Genomic DNA, 22,198 nt, shown 5'->3' on the forward strand with positions numbered 1-22,198 from the left:
TGGGTGAATTTGGGAAGCATTCCAGTTATGTCAAATTCCATGAGTTTCCAGTCATCTCAACATTTTATGGTCTTCCTGGTACACTAAAGCACTGTCTACTATCAAAAGCATATTCCTATTGTACCTATTTGTAGTCCAAATACTTCACAGTCACTTTGAAAAAGTTCAGTAGATTGCCTTTTTAGTCCCTTTCTTCAAAGTCTATTTTCCAACTCCAAATTATTCTCTTGCTTTTAAAAATTATGTCCAAACTTTTCACGTATTTATCTGAAGTGCTAACATCAGAACCAGTCATAACATTTGAATAGTTATTTCCTTAATACAATATACAAGATGTGATATTACCATTTTATTCTTACTTAATACTCCCTGTTATTTATAGAGTTCCATGCTGCCTTGCAAGCCTATATTTCAAAAAAAAGTAGACTCAATTATAAATTCAGAATTGAATTAATATTGAATACATTTTAGATCTGTAGTATTATTTTGTTAATCTAATCTAGGATTTTCAAGGTCAAAAAACTAATATCTACGTTTATCACTATTAGGAAATAAGGGGCTTGACTCCACTGAAGACAAATGTAGCAAACCTAAACATGGTTGGCAAAAATGAAAAAGAAAAATTGTTCTATGAAATTCCATATCAAATTACCTGAGATAATATGTTTAAATTTTAGGGGTATATTAGAATATATCAACATATTTTGAATTCAAAGTTTAATTAGATTTAATTTTTTTCTTCTCTTGACACCACTTAAGAAAAAATAATTGGAAAACATTTAAAGGATTGTCATGAGTGATTAAATAGTTATTTTAAAAATAGATTAATTCATTAAATTAACTTTTCATTAAATAATTTGATTTTTTGGAAAAAACTTATCAGATATTTGATAATATTTTTCTTGAGGTATAATTTTACTATATAAAAGTATCTATTTTTATATTATATGTTTATAATTGTTTATAACAACTAATAATATTAATAAGCTGAATAATATGGGTTAATTAGGAGATTTTGGTAAATTATTCTACATCGAAATCCCCCTATAACATATTTTTTTGATCTTGGTAACATACACACATATATTTATGTATGTAAATGCCATTATATTACTTTCTGCTTTCTTTTTCCATACCAGATTTTGGTAATATTTGCTAATCAATATTTTACGGAATATTTTCCTGTATTTTCCAATATTTGTAAATGTGCCATGAGACTTGTGAATGCTTTTGAAATACAAATATTTTATGGTAATGAGTGACAATGAGTGGATTTATTTCACAGCCTAAGCAATGGGGTCCAATCTCCCAATGTATGTGATTAAGCAAATTGAGCTGGCACCTCAGCCTCCCTTCAGTTCACAAAAGAAAGGATTCCTAAGTGGGAGTTCCCTGACCAATCTTTCCTTAGGAAAAAGAGATAGCAATACTTTAGAGTCATAACCTCATCCAGTTTAGGCACAACCTCCTTCCTGATTAGTCAGTTGGAACATTGTAATTAATGACATCATGGTAATGATGAGAGAAGAGTACCTGCATTAAAATACCCAGAAAAATGGTCAACCCAGAGGCTGGAGTCTCTAAAATTAAACTTTTGACTGAACAATATTGTTTCTTTTTGACTGATTTTGCAAATAAGCTACTGGAATATTTAAAAAAAGGAATGTGCCTCACATATCTAAGAAAAATGGTATTGAGTGGCTTAAAATCTTCCATACTCTCTTAAATAAGCCTATCTGTAAAATGTCAAAGCATGAAGTTTTCCAGGAACTCTTGCATCAGCTTGAGGGATAAGGTTAGACAGAACATGCACCATTTAACTGGAATGCCCTTTATTTCCACACTTGGTAAGCTTAATTCCTAAGTGATCCTTAGTAATGCAACTCACACTTACTGACCAAAGTTTCTGGGTAATGTAACATGAATGTATTGCAAGGTTTGATCCAAAAAGAGATATGATAAACACTCTAGAGATTAATATAAAGAGAAAATACTTGAGCTTTCTGCTGAGGTTTGATATTGAGCACATCTGTCCCTGTGCCCTGCTCCATATTCCATTTGTGAATTTTAGGTTGAGGTTGTATTCTCTGGATCCCAGGGTTGGGTACTGTATAAGAAGAGAGACTCTGTGGTTGGTCTTCCTCCTGATTTGTCCCAGATGAATTGATGGAAAGTGATGTAAAATGAGCAATTTAAGACTATATGTGCACTGGCCAAGGAAGATGAATTTGTATGTGGGCAAGTGAACAATGTTGTTCTTCACCAAAAAACCCATGAAAACCAAACAAAAACCCATTTCTACCTAAATTTAGATTGGAAACTTATTGTCTTTTATTTTGTATGTCATGGCCCTCAGAAAGTCACATGCAGCTGTCAATAAATAGCATAAATGTGTATTTTTGATATAGGCAATTTTTTTAATTAACAAAAAACCACCATAGTCTGCAAAAAGTTAATCTGACAAATGAAATATAGAATTAGGTTCTCTATTCTTATCTATTCAGCTAATTATGTGTACCCATCACTAAAGTATCTGATAGCTGCATAGTCATTCCTGGATTCTATTTTCATTAAATTCTCATGACAGAGGGAAATAATCCTCACTTTAGAGTAAACAGTGATTCACTGATTTTCTGTTGAAGGTTATTATTATGAACTGTAATATTTGAGGAGGAAATATTATAAGGGATTGTTAACCTATACCACATTATGAACCATGGTAGTTGCTGGCAGTTGCTAAAATTAGACTACCTTACATATGGGAGTGCTTTTAAAAAAATCTGACTACTCTTATAACTACTAAGGAATTCTGAAATTCTATAATTTTATTCTGTGATATATGCTAATGTGGTATCTGCTAAAGGAATAATTTTTCTTTAAGACCTTTCTCCTAAAGCTAGAATAATGGTTATACTTAAAAGACTGGTTTTGTACGAACATCTGTGTATTAACTCATTGGACACAATAGAAACTTATAAAACAAGGTAATCTTCACATTTGCAAAAGCTAGATAAGGCTGAAGGATTTTGAACTGTTCTAAAGAGAGCACGTCATGTGACAGTAGCTATTTAGGACAGTTTATGTCATAGGGAATAGGACTGAAATTAATGTGGATTTTTATCATGTCTTACTGTACTTCCCTCCAGATACTTAGTAGTAGTCTAATAGTGCTGTGCCAGAATTCCACGAGTTTATTAATATTCCCTACACATTGTGTTTGTTTCTGTTTTTTAAAGTTATTGCCAGATTATAGCCTGTCTGTGCCTGATAGTGGTTGTGTTTGTATATGAGCACAGGGTCATCTGATAACAAATTGTAGCACTGTGCGATAAGCAATGTTTAAAATGGGTGCACGCCAGAAACCTATGGCTCCCAGTATACTTTTAGAAAGTCCCATCAACAAAAGAAAGAGTTCAAGGTATTTCGGAAAAGGTCATTGATTACAACCAACTTCATGATCGCTCTGGATGTGTTCCTTCCTGCAGAGACATAATTACATTTGTTTTACAGTCAAACTTATTTTCAGCTTTGGGCAAGGACAATTGCTTTCAAATCTGATTTTTGACTCACATGTACTAGTTTAAGAAAGCTGTTAGCTCTGAGTCAGTGAAGAAGCAGTAATGGCCCTGAGATCTCCTTTGGACCTCTCAAGTTTGAATTTATAAATGAGTGTTGTAAGTAGCTAAAAAGAATTGAGCTTGCTGATCTTGATTTCTTCCAGGAATTATTTATTATACTGGAGTATCTTCCAGTACAAGGACTTTTCCCTGTCTTTTACTGCAGAAGTTCATGGATCTGTGTCATTTTCCTTTTTTAGTTTCAGCTGAAGCACAGCATTTTCTGAGAAAATCACCACAGCTGTAATCCAAGTGAACCTGTGATCTCTTTTGGATCCTATGAGGATTGGATAACCTTCCTCCTATGCCTTCACTGAACTCTTTTACATATTGTGGTTGCAAGTATTTTGAACCTAACACAAAAAGATAGATGTTGTCATATTTCCAAGGTAGTACAAGGTGTCACAAACGATAAATGTTTTTCTTAAGTGTGACTCTTACCTAAAGAGTGCATTTATCTGTAAGGCTAAATTTATCTGCATTTATCTGTGGTCTTAACAGTAGGTAGTGGATGCCTCAGGCTTGTAATATTTGGGTTTACATCCCTGTTTGTGGTTAACCTGTTGTCAGTGTTGTATCATGACTGTTGTCCTAGATAGGAGTGGGAATAGTATCCAATGTGAACTGCACCAACACAAACAATATTTCAGATGCTTTCAGAGCCTTATGTTCACTGTAAATCTTCCTTATGTTAGTATGTCTTCATCTACCCTGTGTCTCTGTGCACAGCCTATGAGGATTGAAACAATTTGCCCCGATTCATTTTCATTAATTGAAGACATCAGTGTTTTGTTTTGTTCCTTTCTTTTTAATCATATACATTAGAAGTCAACCTGTCGATTAGCAACTTTACTACTACACTGTTTGAAAAAATGCATTGATCAAAGATTTTGATAGTCAATGGGGAAATCCTGTCAGGTTATGGAAATTTAGTTGATCCAGAAAGAAGATATAGACAGAGTATAAGACAGAGTTCTTTGCTTTTCTTTTAAAATGACAGCGGTTTCCACAGATACAAATATTATCATCTTTCTTTTAGTTAAATTTTACTATGACTATAGGAAAAGGGAATTGTGATTTTGTTTTCTCAGTTTCTTAATGTGCAAAACATGGGTAGAGGTTTTAGTAAAATTCTGTCTATTTAAAAAACTCACAACCACCAAGTTTTTGTTTGCTTGGTTTTTTTTGATGACAAAAATACCAACAGATTCTTCTCTGAAGAAAAACACACTGTTGTGTATTTCACTGTTTGGAAACAGACCCTGCCTTGTGGCCATGAGTGCCATGTAGTGACAAAAATTCCAGTGCTCTTTTTACTGCTCCAGTTGAGTGATGACCAAAGAAATTGTCCAAATCAGAAGAAATACAGGGAGCCACAACACAACTGGGAAGAGGAAGGAAATGCCAGTAGAGGTAATGGCCACATCTGTGTCTACAGTGCTGAGCAGACCTGGCCTCTGGTCTGAAAGGAATAATCTGTCTCCCTTACAAAGCAAAGCAAATTTTATCCTCCCAAAACAATGAGGAAGATCTAATTCAGGGTCTATTAGAGCCAAGGGGAAGACTCACTCTAATTCCAGTACAATAATAATACACAATCTACTTTGAAAGCCTGAAACCAGTAGTATTTTTTTTTACATTTGACTTGCGTGTTTTGCTGGTATGTTTCAGTGTTAAACTACTCCATATCAGGACTAGTTGCTACAGTTTCCTCTGCAAGCTTCTTTTTTCTTCGTTTCTTTCAAAATAACATGCCGTCTTTCCAACATAAACACCAAAGGGAAATAGATGAGCGAGTACGTAATCACAAAACTATCTCAGGCAGCAGGCTTCTGAAATGTGTTAAAACCTCAATCACAACATGCTTGTGCTCCTGCCAGTGCCTGATGAATATCCTTGCCATTTATCCTCTCTTCTGGCCACTTCCCTTGGAATACTTGAAATATAATTAGCTTTTTCAAACATAGTTTCCTATAAAACAGCTGCAGCCATTGTGCAGTTGTCCAAAAATAAGGTAATACATTGCACATAATATCCAAAAGGATTTATGCTAAGTTGTGCCTTTGTTAACTGAAAGACAAGTGTGAAATTAAATAAATTTTTGTCTTTTTTTTTTTTTTTAATTGCAGGGAAAATCTCCAGATTTTCTATTGCTGGTGGTTTGTTGGGTTTTTTTCCCTTACATATAAATATTTGTGACTTAAAAAAGGGGCTCTGGGTGCCGTATTTTTGTGTACCTAACTTGCATGTTGATGCCCAGCATTACTTCTCTCAGCACCCTCCAGCAGCTGGGTCACTAAGAGGCTCCTGCAAGTCCCAGCTCTCTGCAGGAATTAACTGGTATGAGATCAGACTCTCCTGGTGCAGGTGAATGCCCTGAAAGACTCCAGAGCTTTTGGTAACCTCATGCATGTTCTACTTCTTCTGTCAGGAAAACCTGAAGAACAGATTTCACAATAAAAAGTTTCTTAGCCTATATTTTTTCATGGATCATAAAGCTGGAAAGTAGGGTAATCAGGTTTGAATACCTGTAAACCACATGGTATGTTTTTCTGATTTAAATATTATGTATTTCTAGACAAAAATACCCATGAAAAATTAAATCTGTGTCATTTATGTGTTAACAAGGGATGAAAAGGAATTATCAGGAAGGCAAAAATGCACTAAAATGTTTAGAACATGGAAAATATGCAGGACCATTTAACTTTTTCCTTTCACTCTCCTCTGTCACATTTTCCTTTCTGTTGCAAACTCCTTCTTCCTCTAGACTTCTATGTTGTCTTTGCAGTAGACCCATAAACTACAGAGCTGAGAAAAACCTTTGCATTGCTTTCTTTCAAAAGCTGAAATTGTAGCCCTGTATGAGCTTTCACTTTCTCAAGATAGATTTGTCTACTCTTTAATTTTTCTTACTATACCATTTATTTTTTTATAAGGTCCCAAATCACCTTGTGCCACAGCTTCATAGCTGCTTTGTGACACACGTATGTCTCTACTCCTCATGTATTTCAAAGAGCACTGTAAGGCTGCAAGTTAAGAGGTTCCTTGAAATTCTTCTCGGAAAGACTTTTATCTCTGTCATTTGTGGCACGTACATTTTGTAAATAAACTGGAGTTTTCACTTCCCTGCTTTGTTATTGGAAGCTGTGATTTGGGACTGGAGCCATTCTGTCCCTCTGTGAAAAGACACTTGTTTATGTGTTGTCTAGAATATTGGGGCCTGCTTGCCAGGGGATGTACAGTAGATGTGACATCTCAGCACAGCCTATTTTGTCTGCCCTTGCCCTGATTTAAACAGTTGGGTTGAGAAATATTATTTTTTCCCACAGCGGGTGTCTGCCAGTAAAAAAAGAAAACATTAGCTTATGCTTTTATACCAATCGGATGCTATAAACCTCTTGGTTTCACTTATGGATTTTCTACATAAACCTGATTTGGCATGATGTCTTCCAAGAGCAAAATTTTTATTCAGCTGAAATTTCTGTTTATAAAGTCCATCTGATCCAAATTCTGTAATATATAGAGTATTTAAATTGCATAACACCTTGCTAGCTACTAGAAGATAATAGTAACTTAGAAGTTTTTTGTTTCGGTTGGAGCATCCATTGCTTATCAGCTGACTTATAGAAAGGTGACATTTTAGTCCTGCAGGAATATGATCCTTGTGTCTTCCCTACTTGAGGCTGCTTAACATTTTGAGTCTGTTAATGAAATACTGTGGTAACACAGACCTATCTCTGAAATGGCACTGCTAAAGTAACAAATTAGGGGAGGAATACCTAGTTCAGGTGTAACAACTGTGAATAATTGGCCCTTTTCTATAGGCCTCGCATTTATAGCATAATTAAGGTAAAAATGAAGGTTAGGAATTTTCCTCTGCTCAGCTCAGACCTCATTCCATCCTCAGTCTGATCCTTGACTGAACCAACTTCAGCAACTCAGAGCACAATTCTACAGAGCAAGGGTTCTCAGAAAATGGCATACCATCCATATCTGTGTTAGAAAACAAATGTTCTTTGTGGCACAGAAAAACCTGAACTTTGGTAGCAACTGTATTTTCTGGAAATGGTGAGGAGAGATTTACTGTTCAAGATACACTCCATTTGTCCCGAGTATTCTTGAATACTATTTGTAGGACAACTCCAAAACTGCATTTTGCAGTAAAATTCAAAATAGTTGTGAATCTTTAGAAGTGATGAGCAAAACAGCTGCATTATGGGGTTAACACAAGAATCCTGGCTGAAAACAAAAGATTAATTAAAATTGTCTTTCTATAAAGCGATTATGACCTACTAGAATGTAAACTTTCGGAATAAAATTTCATTGGTTCGTATCTGTTTTAGTTCTCTCATTTGGTCTCTCATCAGATCTACAAAGTGCTGCTTTCTTATGACTAGAGATAATTATATAATGAAATCCCACATTATTTCATTGTTTTTCAGATTTTTATTCTACTGTACTGGGAAGTGATTTTCACATTGAATATTCTTCCTTCATCAAAGAAGAAGAAAACACCTTACAAGAGCTTTGCTTTCTCCTTAACAATAGATATCTAAACCCAACAAATTTTGATAAGCACAAATAACCACATTTCACTAAAATCACTCAGGTTCAGTTGACCTGTCATTTAAAAACCACTGTTTTCATTTTGGCATTACATTGAAACTGGGTCTCGTGCCATGAATCAGAGTTAAATCACGAGGAGGTGTATTTTAAAGTGACAGGTATAATTTCCAGACACAGCCTCATTGTTCTGAATTAAATAATTATCTGAGGACATAACCTAGCACTCTTTAATGTGACCTTGCTTGATAAACTCTCCCATGATGTTTTTTTAGTGCCTTAAATTATGTTTCATCTGGAATAAGTATTGGAAAAAGTATTAAGGAACATATTTAAAAAAAACAAACCCGGAAGACCAATTCTAACATTTTCTCAGCGAGACTGTGCTGAGGATATTCCAAAACCAGAAGTGAATGAGGGTCTTGCTCTCTCTGTTTGAGAGGCAAATAATCATGAGAGAAGTGGTGGTTCACTTTTCTTTTTCATGGGTCCTCCTGTCCTCACATGAGGAGTATCTGTGATTATTTGTTCACATAATTGTTTTTCAAGATACAAAATCATATCTTTAATACTGTAATCTTTCTATTTTTACTGCCTAAAAAAGTGTTGTCCCTGTATGTCTAAAAGAGCTTTGAAATATTTCTGTTATGAAAGACTGGTTACTGTGACAGCTGTGGTCACGACTGCTGTTGTGGTTAGGCAGGTCACTGGCAGTCCTGAATCAGTTCAGTAGAGCTTGGAGAGATTTTTTTTGCAGTTCAGATTTACTTTCTCTTACACTGTTCTCATAAGTTTGCTTGAAGTTAATTCCTATGATACCAGTTCAAGTTGCTCTTTACTGAGATTTGACCTGAGAATGCTAAGTAGGGAAAAACCAAAACTAAAAACCAACCAACCAACCAAAAGAAACCCAAAAAAAAACCACAGAAAAGAAGGAAATTTATCAATATGGGAGTATTTCCTAAATGGAAACAGATCTAATGGCACTCAAAGGACATTGATATATTGTAAACTTTCCTCATTTGCACTGCATAGGGTAACTGTCCTAAAGCAAGTAATTTTGCATACAACCAAGTTAGGAGATTCTTTTATGTTTTCTCTTGCCTGACTTCTGTAAGGTAACCTGGGAAACATGAGAACACTATAGAAATAAGCACCTTATTCCAGTTGATTACTAAAAGAGATGCTTGCAATGTCAACCCCACAAATTCAATGTGAATTTAATCCTCTCTCTTATCCATTTTGCCTTCTTAGTCTTCATTGCGTGTGACTGATCTGAGAAAGGACTATTAATAACTGAATCAGTACTTGAAGACAGTGTCTAGTGTAGCTAAGTGAGGAAAGATATGTGTTTTCCAATCATCACCTTAGCTAAAGATGTGCAACAGAAAGTAGACATAATTGATTTCTTGGTGTGGGTTAATGTCACAAAAATTACTAAATGGTAGGGCTCACATTTTCTAGCCATACAGTAAAGATTTTTACTGCCAATCTGTGGAGACCAGGATATGTAGTGGAATTTTTTTTATCTGCACATATAAAATATCATCCAAAAGAATGACAGAGTTCTAGCCCAATCTCTTCCCAGCCAAAGAGGAATACATGTCTCACTTTTTCAGTGCCTCAATTACTTAATAACTTGTGTATCTCAATTTTTAGCATAGATTTTTTGATGTTACATAATATTAGACTTCAGCTTGGTACAGTGTTATGAAAAATGCTTTTAAGCACTATGACTCCTCTGATGGCTAGCAGTTGCAGCATTAAAAAAAAAAAAATCAAATAGGATTACACCTCTATTGTTCTAATGAAAAGCAACTGATTGTCTCATTGAGAGTCCAGAATTCTGACAGAGACTTGTGGTCATTAGACATAACCTACCAAAATTGGTTTTTTTACTAAAACAAGGTGAGAAGACCCTAAAAAATAAATTAATAATTTCTGTAAAGTCTGACTAAAAGGTAAAGCCTGTCTGCCTATTTGTTTGCTTCATTTTGTTGAGGTTTATGCTGTTTTTGTTTTGTTTTGTTTAGAGTAATGTTTGTAGTTTCACATAGCATGAGCTTGAACTTACAATGACTTTGAGTGAAGTTTGAATTCTTCACTGCACAGGACAAGACTGAACATTGAAGTCAGATTGTGAAATAATGTAGATAGCTTTGAAAGTAAGATGACATAACACTTCAAAAGATAAATTCCAGTATGTTTCCTATTGTCTTTGTTGTCTAGGACTCAAAAATTAGCCTCTGACACCAGAATATCATCCAGTCAAAGTACCTGTAAAGCATTCAGTTATTAGTTGAACATGAAATCACTGAGAACATTTTTATTCATGTAACATAAGAAGACAAAACACATTTGTGTTGCTCTGTGTTTTGAATGTGCTGTTTATGGAGCTTTTTAATACCAGAAATGTCTTTGTGTGACTTCAGTTTAATTACAAAAAAGAAAATATTATATTGCAAATTAAAAAAATATATACGTGGCATTCTCCTTATTGTTTTATAGCAAACAGTAAACCAGAGAGGTATGGACTTTTTCATGCCTTCTGCTCCAAAGTGGAGAACTTTACAAAGTGGAAAGCTTTACAACACCTTTTAGGGGGGCTTGTATTTAGCACAATTTTCAACAAAATGTCACTTAACTGGAAATTTGATGCATTTTGTTTTTTAAACTGCAATACATTTTGTACCTGGCTCAGGACAGAAGTTATTCCAAGTCTTTAGAAAGTGTTTTAGAAGTTTTGTTTATTTTTAAAACTTCTTTCTTGATCAAGCAAGCAGAATCAATATATGAGATGTTTCTAAGATCCTGGAATGTAACTTTAAGAAATTACAACAGCTACAAATCAGGAGCCAAATCCCTGCCTTACACAAAATGTACCAGTGATAAATGAAGGTCTTACTGACCTAATAAAATGCTACAGATTGATATTCCTTTTGTTGAGCAGCCTGTAATTTCATTAATTTTATTGACAGTAATTAGAACAAGTTGAATTTATGGTGGCCATAAAGAAAAGTTAGTCAACCACATGAAAATGTCAGCATGCTCACTTTGGTATGAGAAGACTGAAGAGATTTTTTTGGGGGCGGTGGTTGCTGAGCTGCTGTCTTCATTTTGCAGTTGTGTTTGACAGAAATTTGTGAAGTCTAGGGAATGTTGTTTTCAGTGTCTCTTTACAGTTCTGTTGGTAAAACCGAAAATATATTTTTGTAGCCTTGTGACTTTGGACCTTTGGTGGCATTTCTTAAAATTGTTAAGAGAGTTCCTGGTAGAACTTTATGACACATCAAGCTGTCTATTGAGCTGGATTGTAAGAAGTAAACTTTAAATTAGGGCCTTCTGTTCTTCTTTCTGTGTGTGTTCAAGTAAGAATGTAATGAAACCGTGCATTTTTTTGAGCTGAGCAAGTTGCCAGTTCACTGGTTTGTTGGAGACTTGCCTGTGCTGAGAATGCAAGACCAGGCCTGCTTGTATTAAACACATGCCAAAATTTCTGTATATACCTGTGCAAAAAATTAGCACAGGTTGCTACTGGTGAAGAACTGTGCAAACAAGTAGGGGTAATACTATAATAAATTTCCTTGCCTAGACAGAACAGCACCTCCTCTAAAGAGTGAATGTGAAAATAGTGAGTGAATATAGGTCCATATGCTTATTTCTTCAAAATGGGCATCTTTTCTAAATAAACTAATGTTCTTATTTAGCACAAATTGTGAGTGAAGACTGTGTAGTTGAAACTAAGACATTTTAACTAGAAATTAACTGGAGATAACATATACAGAAAAAATTCCTAAATCTTGTATCAGAATGATTCTGTACTAGAGGTGCTACTGGGTAGTAAAATACTTTCAAAATTCACCAGATCTCAGATCATGTCCTGAAAAAAATATGGGCAGATACATGAAAGTTGAAAATAAACTCCAGAAGGTCAGTGAAATCAACAAAATATTTTTGGTGAGAAAGTTTCAAAACAAAATTTCTAGAAGAGAAGTACTTTTAAGAATGAAACATTTACAATGCCAGGTCTTAAATATAGAAGGAAAGGATCCACTACAGCTGTGCCAGAGAGATGGTCGTGGTGGTTTGTTATAAAAGACATGAAAATTGTAAGAGAGTATGCAAAAGATCTCAAATTTTGGGAAATTTAAAAATCATGAAATCTTTGTTTACTTCCAGTACAAAACAAGTTTTTATTGCTGATTACATTGGACAAATTGGTTGAGCTTACCTTTCCTCTGTCCTACTCTCCCAGCTTGGAGGACAAGTGCTCTAGTGGGGAACTCACATAAAAATATGGAGGTTTTATTTGGGTCTTTCTGAAAAGGATTTTAATTTCTATTTTAACTTGATGAACAGAAAAAAAAAATGTTTGATGTCTCATTGCAGTAGCCATTTTCTTTTAGCTTCATCTCTCTGGTTCAGCTGAAATACCTCAGCCTTGAACCTCCCTTGGCACAGTAGTACAGGGGGTGGTAACAGAGTAATGGTATAGACAAGTGATGATTTAGTAACTCTTGTTTTTTAAGCTTGGTGGAATCAAATCTTAGCAAGACTTTCCTAAAGCAGATTTCTTGCTGGTGGCCTGTCTTCACTGCTTCTGTGGTTTAAGAAATTTAAATTAAATTCATAGTAGTATTACTGCATAACAGGTTATCTATAATCAGGAACCTTTTGCTATGATGAAACTATTTTAGAAACTATGAAGATATAAGCAGGATAGAATATTGGGTTTGGAAATGTATTTTAAAATTTTCCAAAGTCCTAAGATGGCTTTATTTATTCAAATATGCAGGTGTTACTCCCAATCAAATACTTGCTATGAACAGAATTTCAAACATTTTAGAGAATGGCTGTATCACTGATATGATCCATCCTGTACAAGCTGATCCTCTGAAGAGTGAAAAATATCTAAATATGAAAAACTGATTGCTATAACTTGTTTCATAAAAATCAAACAAAATATTATCCATAATCAAAATATTAAATATGTTGCAAGTGGTCTCCATGGGGCAATGTTGTCTGAAAATACTATTTCTAGGTATGTACTGCATTAAACTATGACCTGTCCGTAGACTGCAAAATGAGTGTTAATTTATATGTATCTGCAATCTATTCTTTTTTTGTTGTTGTTGCCTGAGCTTCCCCAGTGCAATTGAAAACAATTTTAAATTCAGCTTATGTTGGGGAAGTTAATTAATGCATATAATTCTAAATGTGAAAAAAAGAAATGTGTTTAAAAAGGAAATAGTTACCCCTGGAATCCTGTGCATTTAGTGTACAAGAAGAGTAAATTGTCACTACCATGTTATAGATGCTGTTTGGAGTAATAGAAAACTTGGAGCAGTGCCTCTGAAACTATTCCAGTTAAACCTGCATTACTTTATTTCCTTACATTGTAATGCTGCAATGTCTGTCAGCAAAAATGTGTCAGCCTCCCCCTCGCCTGATTCCTTTGTGCAGATAAGGTATTTGAAAGTTGGTAGCTATGTATGAGATTGTGCCTGTGGTAGGGCTCCTATAGAGCTGGACACACACCAGATATAAAAATAAAGAGTGCACATAGAATTAAATCATTAAATTACATCTGCTACAACTTTGATACCGTTTATTTCAGTTTACATTAAGCAAAGATATGGTCTGTATATCATTGAATCTTAGGAAGCAAGAAATATATATCCTCTAAGTGATTCATTTTGCTTTTAGACATATAAATATTTTTTCATCACCTAGATTTGCATTCTTGCCACCCTACTTCATTTGAAAAGAAACTTTATTTCCTTTGTTTTACTTATCTTGTCAAGCCTTTGTACTATTGTTTTGATTTTTTACAAATAGAACAACTTTTCACTAAAAAACATCATCCTTCTCAAAAGTGGTAGGGATGAATTCCTGTTTATATATTTATATATAATTTCTGCTCTATATATTTAGCATAACCTCTGTTTTAGTGAATCAGCATGACTGTTTCTTTCATTGTACTATGGGTTCCTTTTTCCAGGAACTTTTCCTTTTCCTTTGAAAAGAAAGTACAGACTTTTCTGGGAAGCACAGCCTACCTGCAAGCCCCTCTCCATGCACTGGCACTCTGAATTTCCCTGTCCAGGTATCTGTCACAGGAACACAAAGATGACCAAGTGCAATGCAGAACTGCTTTTTTTCCTCTACCACTGTAGTACAAACCAACATTTTTCCAGGTTCTTCCCTTCATGTCCTCTCTTATGTGAGGTTGAAGGGCAAAGGAAAGGCAATGTTATGATCCAGGATGGCTTTTGCTGCTGTTCAGACCAGCCTTTTCTTAAGTATCTTTGATCTTGTGCAGCTGTTAAGGTTGCTATAATTTTGTGCTTATTTCTGACAAATAAGATACTGAATTTTGAACCAAAATATTCAAAAATATCTGCATATTCAATGTGGACTTCAGTCTTAAAAGAAAAAAAATGTCCTGCAGATCACATCTTTGAAAGGGAAGAGAACCTGAAAATTTATTTTTCTGCCGGAATTTTCTGCTGGAATTTCCTTCTTCCATCACACAACAGTGATCACACTGAAACTGATCACACTTTGCACTTTCTCAGGCCTTACCCAGGTGCCCAAACCACTCACTTTAAGGAATGAAAAAAATTCCTCTGAGTTTCTGGGTCATGGTGGGTGTTTTCTGAAGCTGAGGTTTTTCCAAATCTCACCAACAACTACAACACTCTTCTGAGTCATGTTGTAGAGTTTTAGTATTTAACAAATACTAAATTGTAAGAACATAGTAGCTATATTATTTGGCTGAGTGACTTGAAATTTCAGTTGTTTGGAAGAATGCCATGGCTCTATGTGTCATATAATTTTCATAAGTAAAATTAAGGAATTTCAGATACACATAATTTCCACCAGATTTTAAGCTATAATGTAATCAAGAGTCTCTGCCACGACTGAGTGTGCCACAAAATGCAGTAGTAGAGGTTAAAGAAGTCCTTTTCTGCCACTAGTTCTGAGCTACATAAGTTGGGCAGAGACAGCCCTCATGTTTTTCTTCTCCTTTTTCTGAAAGGCATTCTGAAGACAGGAATGCAACTTAAAATGCAAAGAGTTGAAGGGAAAGAAAGAGATGGCATGTGATGAGGGAGATCATAATGTTATTGGAGGGACAAAGGTGAGTTATAAAAACAGGAAGAAAATAAAAATTGCATTAAATTATTTAGAATTAGAAAGCAAATATGTAGGTCGGAATTGTGTGCTAAGTGAAAAATCTATAGAGCAATCAGAAAAATCTAGAAGTTGCTTTCCAGAACCTGGAAATAAAGCCAGTGCTGTCAAATTTCCTTATTTTACCCATATATGCTCTTCCTGCTCCCATCATATCAGTCCACAAGAGGGCTTAGCAGCTTGGGCTTTCTGCTGGTGTTGCTGAACCTGCCACTGGGCAGATGTGGAAGAGGCATTGGTACTACAGGAAAATATGTGCACAGATCACTACTGTGTGTGGTGTGGATGGATGAGAATGCAGCAGAGAGACTGGGCTGATGGAGGAGCAGAATGCTGACAATAGGAGGAACCCATGAAAACCCTGAGAACATGCAAAGGAAGATACAGTTGAGATGTTGGTGTCAGGCTAAAAACAGTTTGAGAAATATTTTCAGAATTAATTTGACAAACTGCCTCTTGTTTGTAGTTACAAAACATATTGAGGCTTCAGCTCCCAGCTTTTTTCTGACCCCATTCTGCCACGTGCTCTGTGGGGCTTTTTGTTCCTGATGAAGTGCCATGTGATCTTTGTTACCTGCAGCTCTGAATATTGATTTCTGCCCTGTAGTGTGTTACTTCACAACAGTCTCAAATCCACCAACCACTGCAAGACATTGATCACAAAATTCCTTGCCAACCACTTTGGTCTAAAATTATCACTTAAGCTATCACACCTGAACCCTGTGATGCTCTAACTTAGGCTTCTCTGGGTGAAAGGGCAGAGATGAAAGAATTCCAGCTAACTTACTGTTCTAATCCTTCTTGATCTCATGACAAACATTTATTTTTATACCTCTTCTGTTACTCCTTTTTATTCAAGAACCTTCCTTCTTTCACAATTCCAGCCTTCATCTGTTGGAGTACTACCAATTTTGCAAATAATTTTTAATTTTCTTTCTGCAAATTTTGGAAAGATGCTCTTAGTAAATTCTGTAGAAATCAACAGAACAGAATCTGTCTGTATTTTAATTAATATACAAATATAGGCTGCATCATCATTGGTACTATACAAAGTATTATAATAAAACGGCTTTTTGAAGGTGCTACAGAAGAGATCAAAAAAAAGCTTTCCAAAACGTGTTTGCATTTAGCCTGGACTAAATTCTGATTTCTGTCAAAATATGAAAATCTTTGTTTCACATCAATGAAATGGACAAGGAACAGCAAAATATTTTATTATCTTCCTCTTCATTTTCCTTTATTTCAAAAAATGACTAACAGTTTTCAAACATTGATATTAAGATATTTAGTAAAGCAGATCCTTGGTGAAAAGTAGTATAAGAATAGATCAATGTGAAACCAGAGCCCAAAGTTCTTTCTGCAGAAGGCTGCAGAAAATCTAACAATGGTAATACCCTCATTAATTTGTTGCTTAGAAAATTACGAGACCTGGCTCTAATTCTTCCTGGTTTTAGATTAATTAGAAAGTATCTTGACTCTGCAAAGCCCATATCTTAAGTTCTTGTGCAGAGCTCCCTCCCTTTGGCATAGTAGTTCTTACTATTTGAGCCACATAGAATTTGCTGAAACACAAGTTATTCTGCACTTGTTTAGAATGGCTGGCAGAGCTGTAAGGCAGAGCAGGAGCCTGAGCTGGTAGAGAAAGTGGTGCCGCTATTGCTGCCGGGCAGAAAAATGCACCGATGTGGTACAACGCTGAATTCAGGTGACTCATTAAATTTAACTGCATTTTAATCTGTTCAGTGTCTAAGCTTACAGTGCCCCTTGCTGCCTAATTCCTTGGACTCCTACCTCTAATAGTAGCACGAGTGCGACTGTCGAGGTTTCCCTTGTATTGAATTTTAGAGTTAGCACCTGATTTTGAGATCAGCACCGACGCAGGTACATATACACAGACATATCGCGGTCCGTCATGTTGTTTCTATCGTGTCTGCTTAAAGGAAGGAGCCGGAGAGGAGGAGACCGCCGCGATTCCTTGGGGAGCAGCGTGCCTGCAGGGCTGCCCCGGGGGCAGGCAGCGCTGCAGTGTCTGCGTTCACAATGCTGATGCAAGCCTGATAAAGCGTGTAGGTCACGGTCATGAGTACCCGAGAGCGGACTGCGGCGTGAGAGCTGATGCTCCCCGCTAGCAGCCACTGTTTGCTTTTCGCTGTTGACTCAGAGCTGAGATGTTGTCTCTCGTTCCCAGGAAAGTGCCACCACCTTACGCTGTGCGTGCAAATATTTACTGGATCTTTGGACAAGCTGCTGGATCAGTGCAAAGCAGACAGGAGAAGCGCATGCAGACGGGTTACCATGGGGTCACGTCTAGGCTGCCAGCAGCTTTTATACATTGCCGCTGCATAAAAACAATGGGTGCCACAAGGAAGAGGTTAACCCTTTGGGATTTCATCTCTACTACAACTTCTATAGGAGTCAGCAGAATCCTGTGTGCTAGTTTCTGTTTCTCGATTGCTCAAAATAAGCAATGGCTTTTTTGTGTTCGTTGAGCTCCAAACATACTACGTAAAAGAATTGTGAAGTTGTCATCCAGAATTAATAATTTTTAAATGTTCATATACCACTCTGATTATTTTAATATGCTGATACATGCAATAAAATATTTTATTTATGATTTTACCTCTTTTTAAAATGATCACTTCTTGGTGACTCTATTGGCTTGGCTGAGAAACTTGAGATAATTTAATTTATATTATATTCTCTTAGAATATATCAAAACTGTTTTAATCAAGCCAAGCTTTAAGTAAGTTCCTATTTCTATTTTCTTTGAAGCCTTTCCCTTCTGAATGGCATGACTTAAAAAATATGGTGTGACAATAAAGTATTCTTCACACTTTCTTGATTAAAGAGAAGCTTGAAAATTCCAATCCTAGAAGTTCAAAAATAAAGACCAGTAAACCCCCTACTTTTTAGACATTAAATGTAAAGCTAGTGACATTGCTTATTTTTGAGATCTGCCTCAGAATACGAGTTGTCATTAAACTCAGGCAAAACAGTTTGAATTTTGGGGTTTTTGACATTTAACAATATATTGATAATGCATCCTGTGGACAAGGTCATACTCAACACACCTTTTCTGTGGATTCAGGTTAAGTGTAGAGCCTTAAATATAAAACCACCTCTGCATATGCTCTTTAGGAACTGAAGCCTTAGTGCTTAGAAGCTGCTATAGTGATTGTACATACTAAGACAATAAAAATAAAGTTACAAAAATAAAATAAACTCAAGTTATGTTGCTACTCAGAACTATTGCTCTATCAAATATTACTGCTATACCAAATAAATTTTTATTATTTAATAATAGCCTTTTGTAAATATTTTTTAAAAATAAATACAGGAAGGTAACTTACTGATGAAATACTCACTATTTTATCATAAAATGAAGCTATGAAGAAGTATTGCATATCATTTTTGAACTTATTTAATTCTAATGTAAAAATCAGGAAAATTATATATTTTTAATATTTATATAGAAATATGCTCCTAGTTTTACACTAATTTCCAATTATTTGAATAAATATCTAATATTCTTGAAAATGCAAATGTTGGCATTTTTACTATTTAGCTGAACCTACTGTTGTTCTATTTTCTACCCTTTCAAAAGAACACTTAAGGACATACTTGAGTCCAGTATGATGAGCATTTCTGTATATGCCTACAGGCATTTTAGTAGGTATAAGAGGTGTGTTCTTGGGGAAGCAGCCTGGGGTGTGAAATGAGGATTCTCTGGAGCAAAGGTAGCAGATGTTGGTTGTTCTGTATTATATTTTCTGATTGGTGAGGGTTTTTTTGCATGGTTTTGTACAGGGAAATAGCTTATCAAACTTTTAATATATTTGATTTATCACTACTGAAATGCATAACTCAAAAATTTACCCAACACAATACTTGCTGTGGGACTTGAAAGTTTTTTTTTTTTTTCAGAGAACCTGAAAAAATCAGAGCAAATGGTGGGTGGGAACACACTGATGCCACATCCTTGAACTCCTTTGTGTGTAAAGAACAATGTCCGTTTTAAACAGAACATATATCTTAAATAAACCTGGTAGAATTAAAGGGGGTAAAAATTAAGAGGATTTTAGAAATTGGCTGGTGAAGTGGATCTTTTCTTCTGTATGATGGGTGTCGGTGACAGTAGCTTGCCACTGTTTAAAAAGTGAATGTAATGTGCGTTTTGGGGTATGGAAATATGACTTCTCCCAATAATCCTGTCATCAGCTCATTTATTGCTTGTGACTTTAAATAGTTCCCTGAGAGCGCAGCGCGAACACCACAGCAAAGAGGGGGCGGGGCGGGGGGGGGAAATAGAGAGGGGACTCGTAAAGAAGAAGTCATAAAGTCTGGAGCTCTGGCCAGATTTCCTTTGGCAGGCGAGGTGCGGCCGGGCTGAGCGCGGCGCTGCCGGGGGCGCGGCCGCCCTCCCCGCAGAGCCAGCCCCGGGCTGGCCGGGGGCCAGGCCGCCAGACGCCAGCGCCGGGCTCCCAGCGCTGGGAGAGGCCGGCCCGCTCCCCTACAATGGCATTATCTCGGGCCAGGCTCGGCCGCAGAAACTCTCGATGCTTCCTGTCCCCGCAGCAGCGGCGCTCCGTGTCCGCTCTCCGCCGCCCGCCCGCACGCTCGGCAGCGCTCGCTGCCAGCCGAGCCGCCCAAACGCCGCGAGCCGCCTCTTTCCTGGGATTCACTGGCCCTGCGTGCTGTCGTGCCCTGTATTTTTAGTCTCTTCTGTCACGATCCACAGGATCATGAGTCACGCGGGGAAAAGAGAATAAACTTCCATTTCAGGTTCTGAAATGGCAGGGCCTTATAGTAAAAAAAAATATATAAAAACTCTTTAATAATCTAACACTTCTTTGCAAAAATTTAAATTTAATTTAAAAATATAAATTAAAAAAATTAAAATTTGATTTAAATTATGTCTAAAGGGAGCAAAATATTTAAAAACAATTCTTCTGTTTGGCTTAATTTTTATAATGGTAAGGTTTTGAGAAATTGTAAGAATCATTTAAAGTGAGCTGTTTTATAGGCAGAAAACCTACTAAAACAGACCTCTTATTTTGCATCTTTAAAAAAAAAAAACCTTCAGAACAAGTCCAATATTGCCTTTTATGCATGTTTCTGACTTGGTTTTGTCTCATACTCTTGAGAGCTATTATTTTCCCACTGGTGGGGAGAAAGAATGTGTTTCCGATTTCTATAAGATGTCTAGAAAATATTAGTAACTGAGTTATTAATAGTTATAAACATTTTCATTCATTATAATGTAGAAAATTAGTATCTGTTTAGAATTAATGCATTTTTAAAATGAAGTTGTTTTAGAAAATATAATTTTTTATATATATATATATATATATGCATGTGTGCATTTGTACTGTGGTATGATGCACCAGGGTCACCCACTTTCACTGAAATTAGATATTTGTCTAGCTAAATATCTTCCTGGTGGAAGGGGGGAATAGGCACTATCAATAGTAGTTAAAAAGCTTAACTTCTTACTTTGATTTCTATACAATAAGTGAATCTCATTGCAGAAAGACACAAATATCTTTCATGTTTACTAGTGCTTAGTCTTAAATATTTCCTTGCAAGCAAGAGAATGTCCATTATGTTAAGAGGACTGTAGAGAGAGGATAATTCATGTCTTATGAAGTGCAACACTTTTATTAAGACAGTAACTGTAGCATAGGTAAGGTCTATAATGTCATCACTGGTGTTGTGCAACTGTGAGATGATAAATATATATATAAGCCAGAAGTTTTAAAATGTTCCTTTTTTTCTCCAAAAAAGAGGCCATTATACCCATCATTCTTACCAGTCAGGGTAGTGCACTCATCATAGGATGACGTGGTTTTGTCTATATAGTTTGACTCAGATGGCATTATTTGGAAGAGGGCAGTTTGAAAGACCAAAGAAACAGAAAGAAATTGGTCAGGTTTATAAACAGCTTAACACCCTTTTGATTTTTTATTTAATTCTTCTGTACTTTGCATTTTTATCTTAAAAGGAATAAATTATTGACTTTCTTCTATCTCAGGGAACTTCTAGTAGAATTTCAAGTGTAGAAGGTATCCTGAGGGAGTGAAAGCATTTAGTATTTGCCATATATTTATTATTTGATCACTGGCTAAATCCCTGATTCTCCTTACAAAAAAGAAGGATGCAGTGGTTTTTCTGTGGTCTGGGAATATGACAGTCCCTCCTTGTACTGAATCTCATAGCTAAAAAAAATAGGATTCAGATTATTAAAATCAACATAATAGTTATGCAATCTATTAGATAGATTGTATAGACATACAAAATATGCAAGAACACATTGAGGTACTGCTTGTTCTAAATTGGTAATGAAAGTCCTGTGGTGTTTTATCAGTTATTTCAATGTGACCTTACTCATCAGTTTTATGAATGTTTTATTAATGTTTTATACTTATTTTTCTACTGGACCTGTAGTAAGACTAATATGATTTTTTTTAAGATTTAAAAAATATACTTTTTTTGCTGGTTTACTGAGAAATCATTCTTGCATTTGGATCTATACATGTAACATTTTTACAAAGGCAACTGTACTTTTAGAATCATATGCATGCCAATAAGATCAGTCCCTCCAGCTTGGTTCAAGTTAATTTTACTAATAAAAGGAAAAAAATCATCATTTTTGCACAAAAATTTTATCATGAACTTCTTTCACACGCTGTTACTTGCACAAGTGCAGTTTTTGCTGTGTTACAGCCCCATCAGACCATCTAGTCCTCCACTCTGAATTGCCAATTTGAAAATTAATTATTTCTGCAGGTTTCAGTACAAAAATTGGAAGTGTTTATAACTAT

The 22,198-nt window shown here is 35.7% G+C and overlaps 1 protein-coding gene across 1 annotated transcript in view; it reads left to right on the plus strand.

The window, feature by feature from the left end:
• The window catches only part of LOC146768392 (uncharacterized), a 66,112-nt gene extending 46,343 nt beyond the window's left edge, over positions 1-19,769 (plus strand). The window contains exon 5 of the mRNA XM_085573819.1: positions 17,566-19,769. Within this exon, the coding sequence (XP_085429945.1) occupies positions 17,566-17,866 (301 nt within the window). The 3' untranslated portion in view covers positions 17,867-19,769. The remainder of the gene's footprint in view (positions 1-17,565) is intronic.
• Positions 19,770-22,198: the final 2,429 nt, after the last annotated feature.

Source organism: Lonchura striata, chromosome 2 (genome assembly GCF_050655825.1).
Source record: "Lonchura striata isolate lonStrDom1 chromosome 2, ASM5065582v1, whole genome shotgun sequence".
In the NCBI taxonomy this organism is placed as follows: Eukaryota; Metazoa; Chordata; class Aves; order Passeriformes; family Estrildidae; genus Lonchura; species Lonchura striata.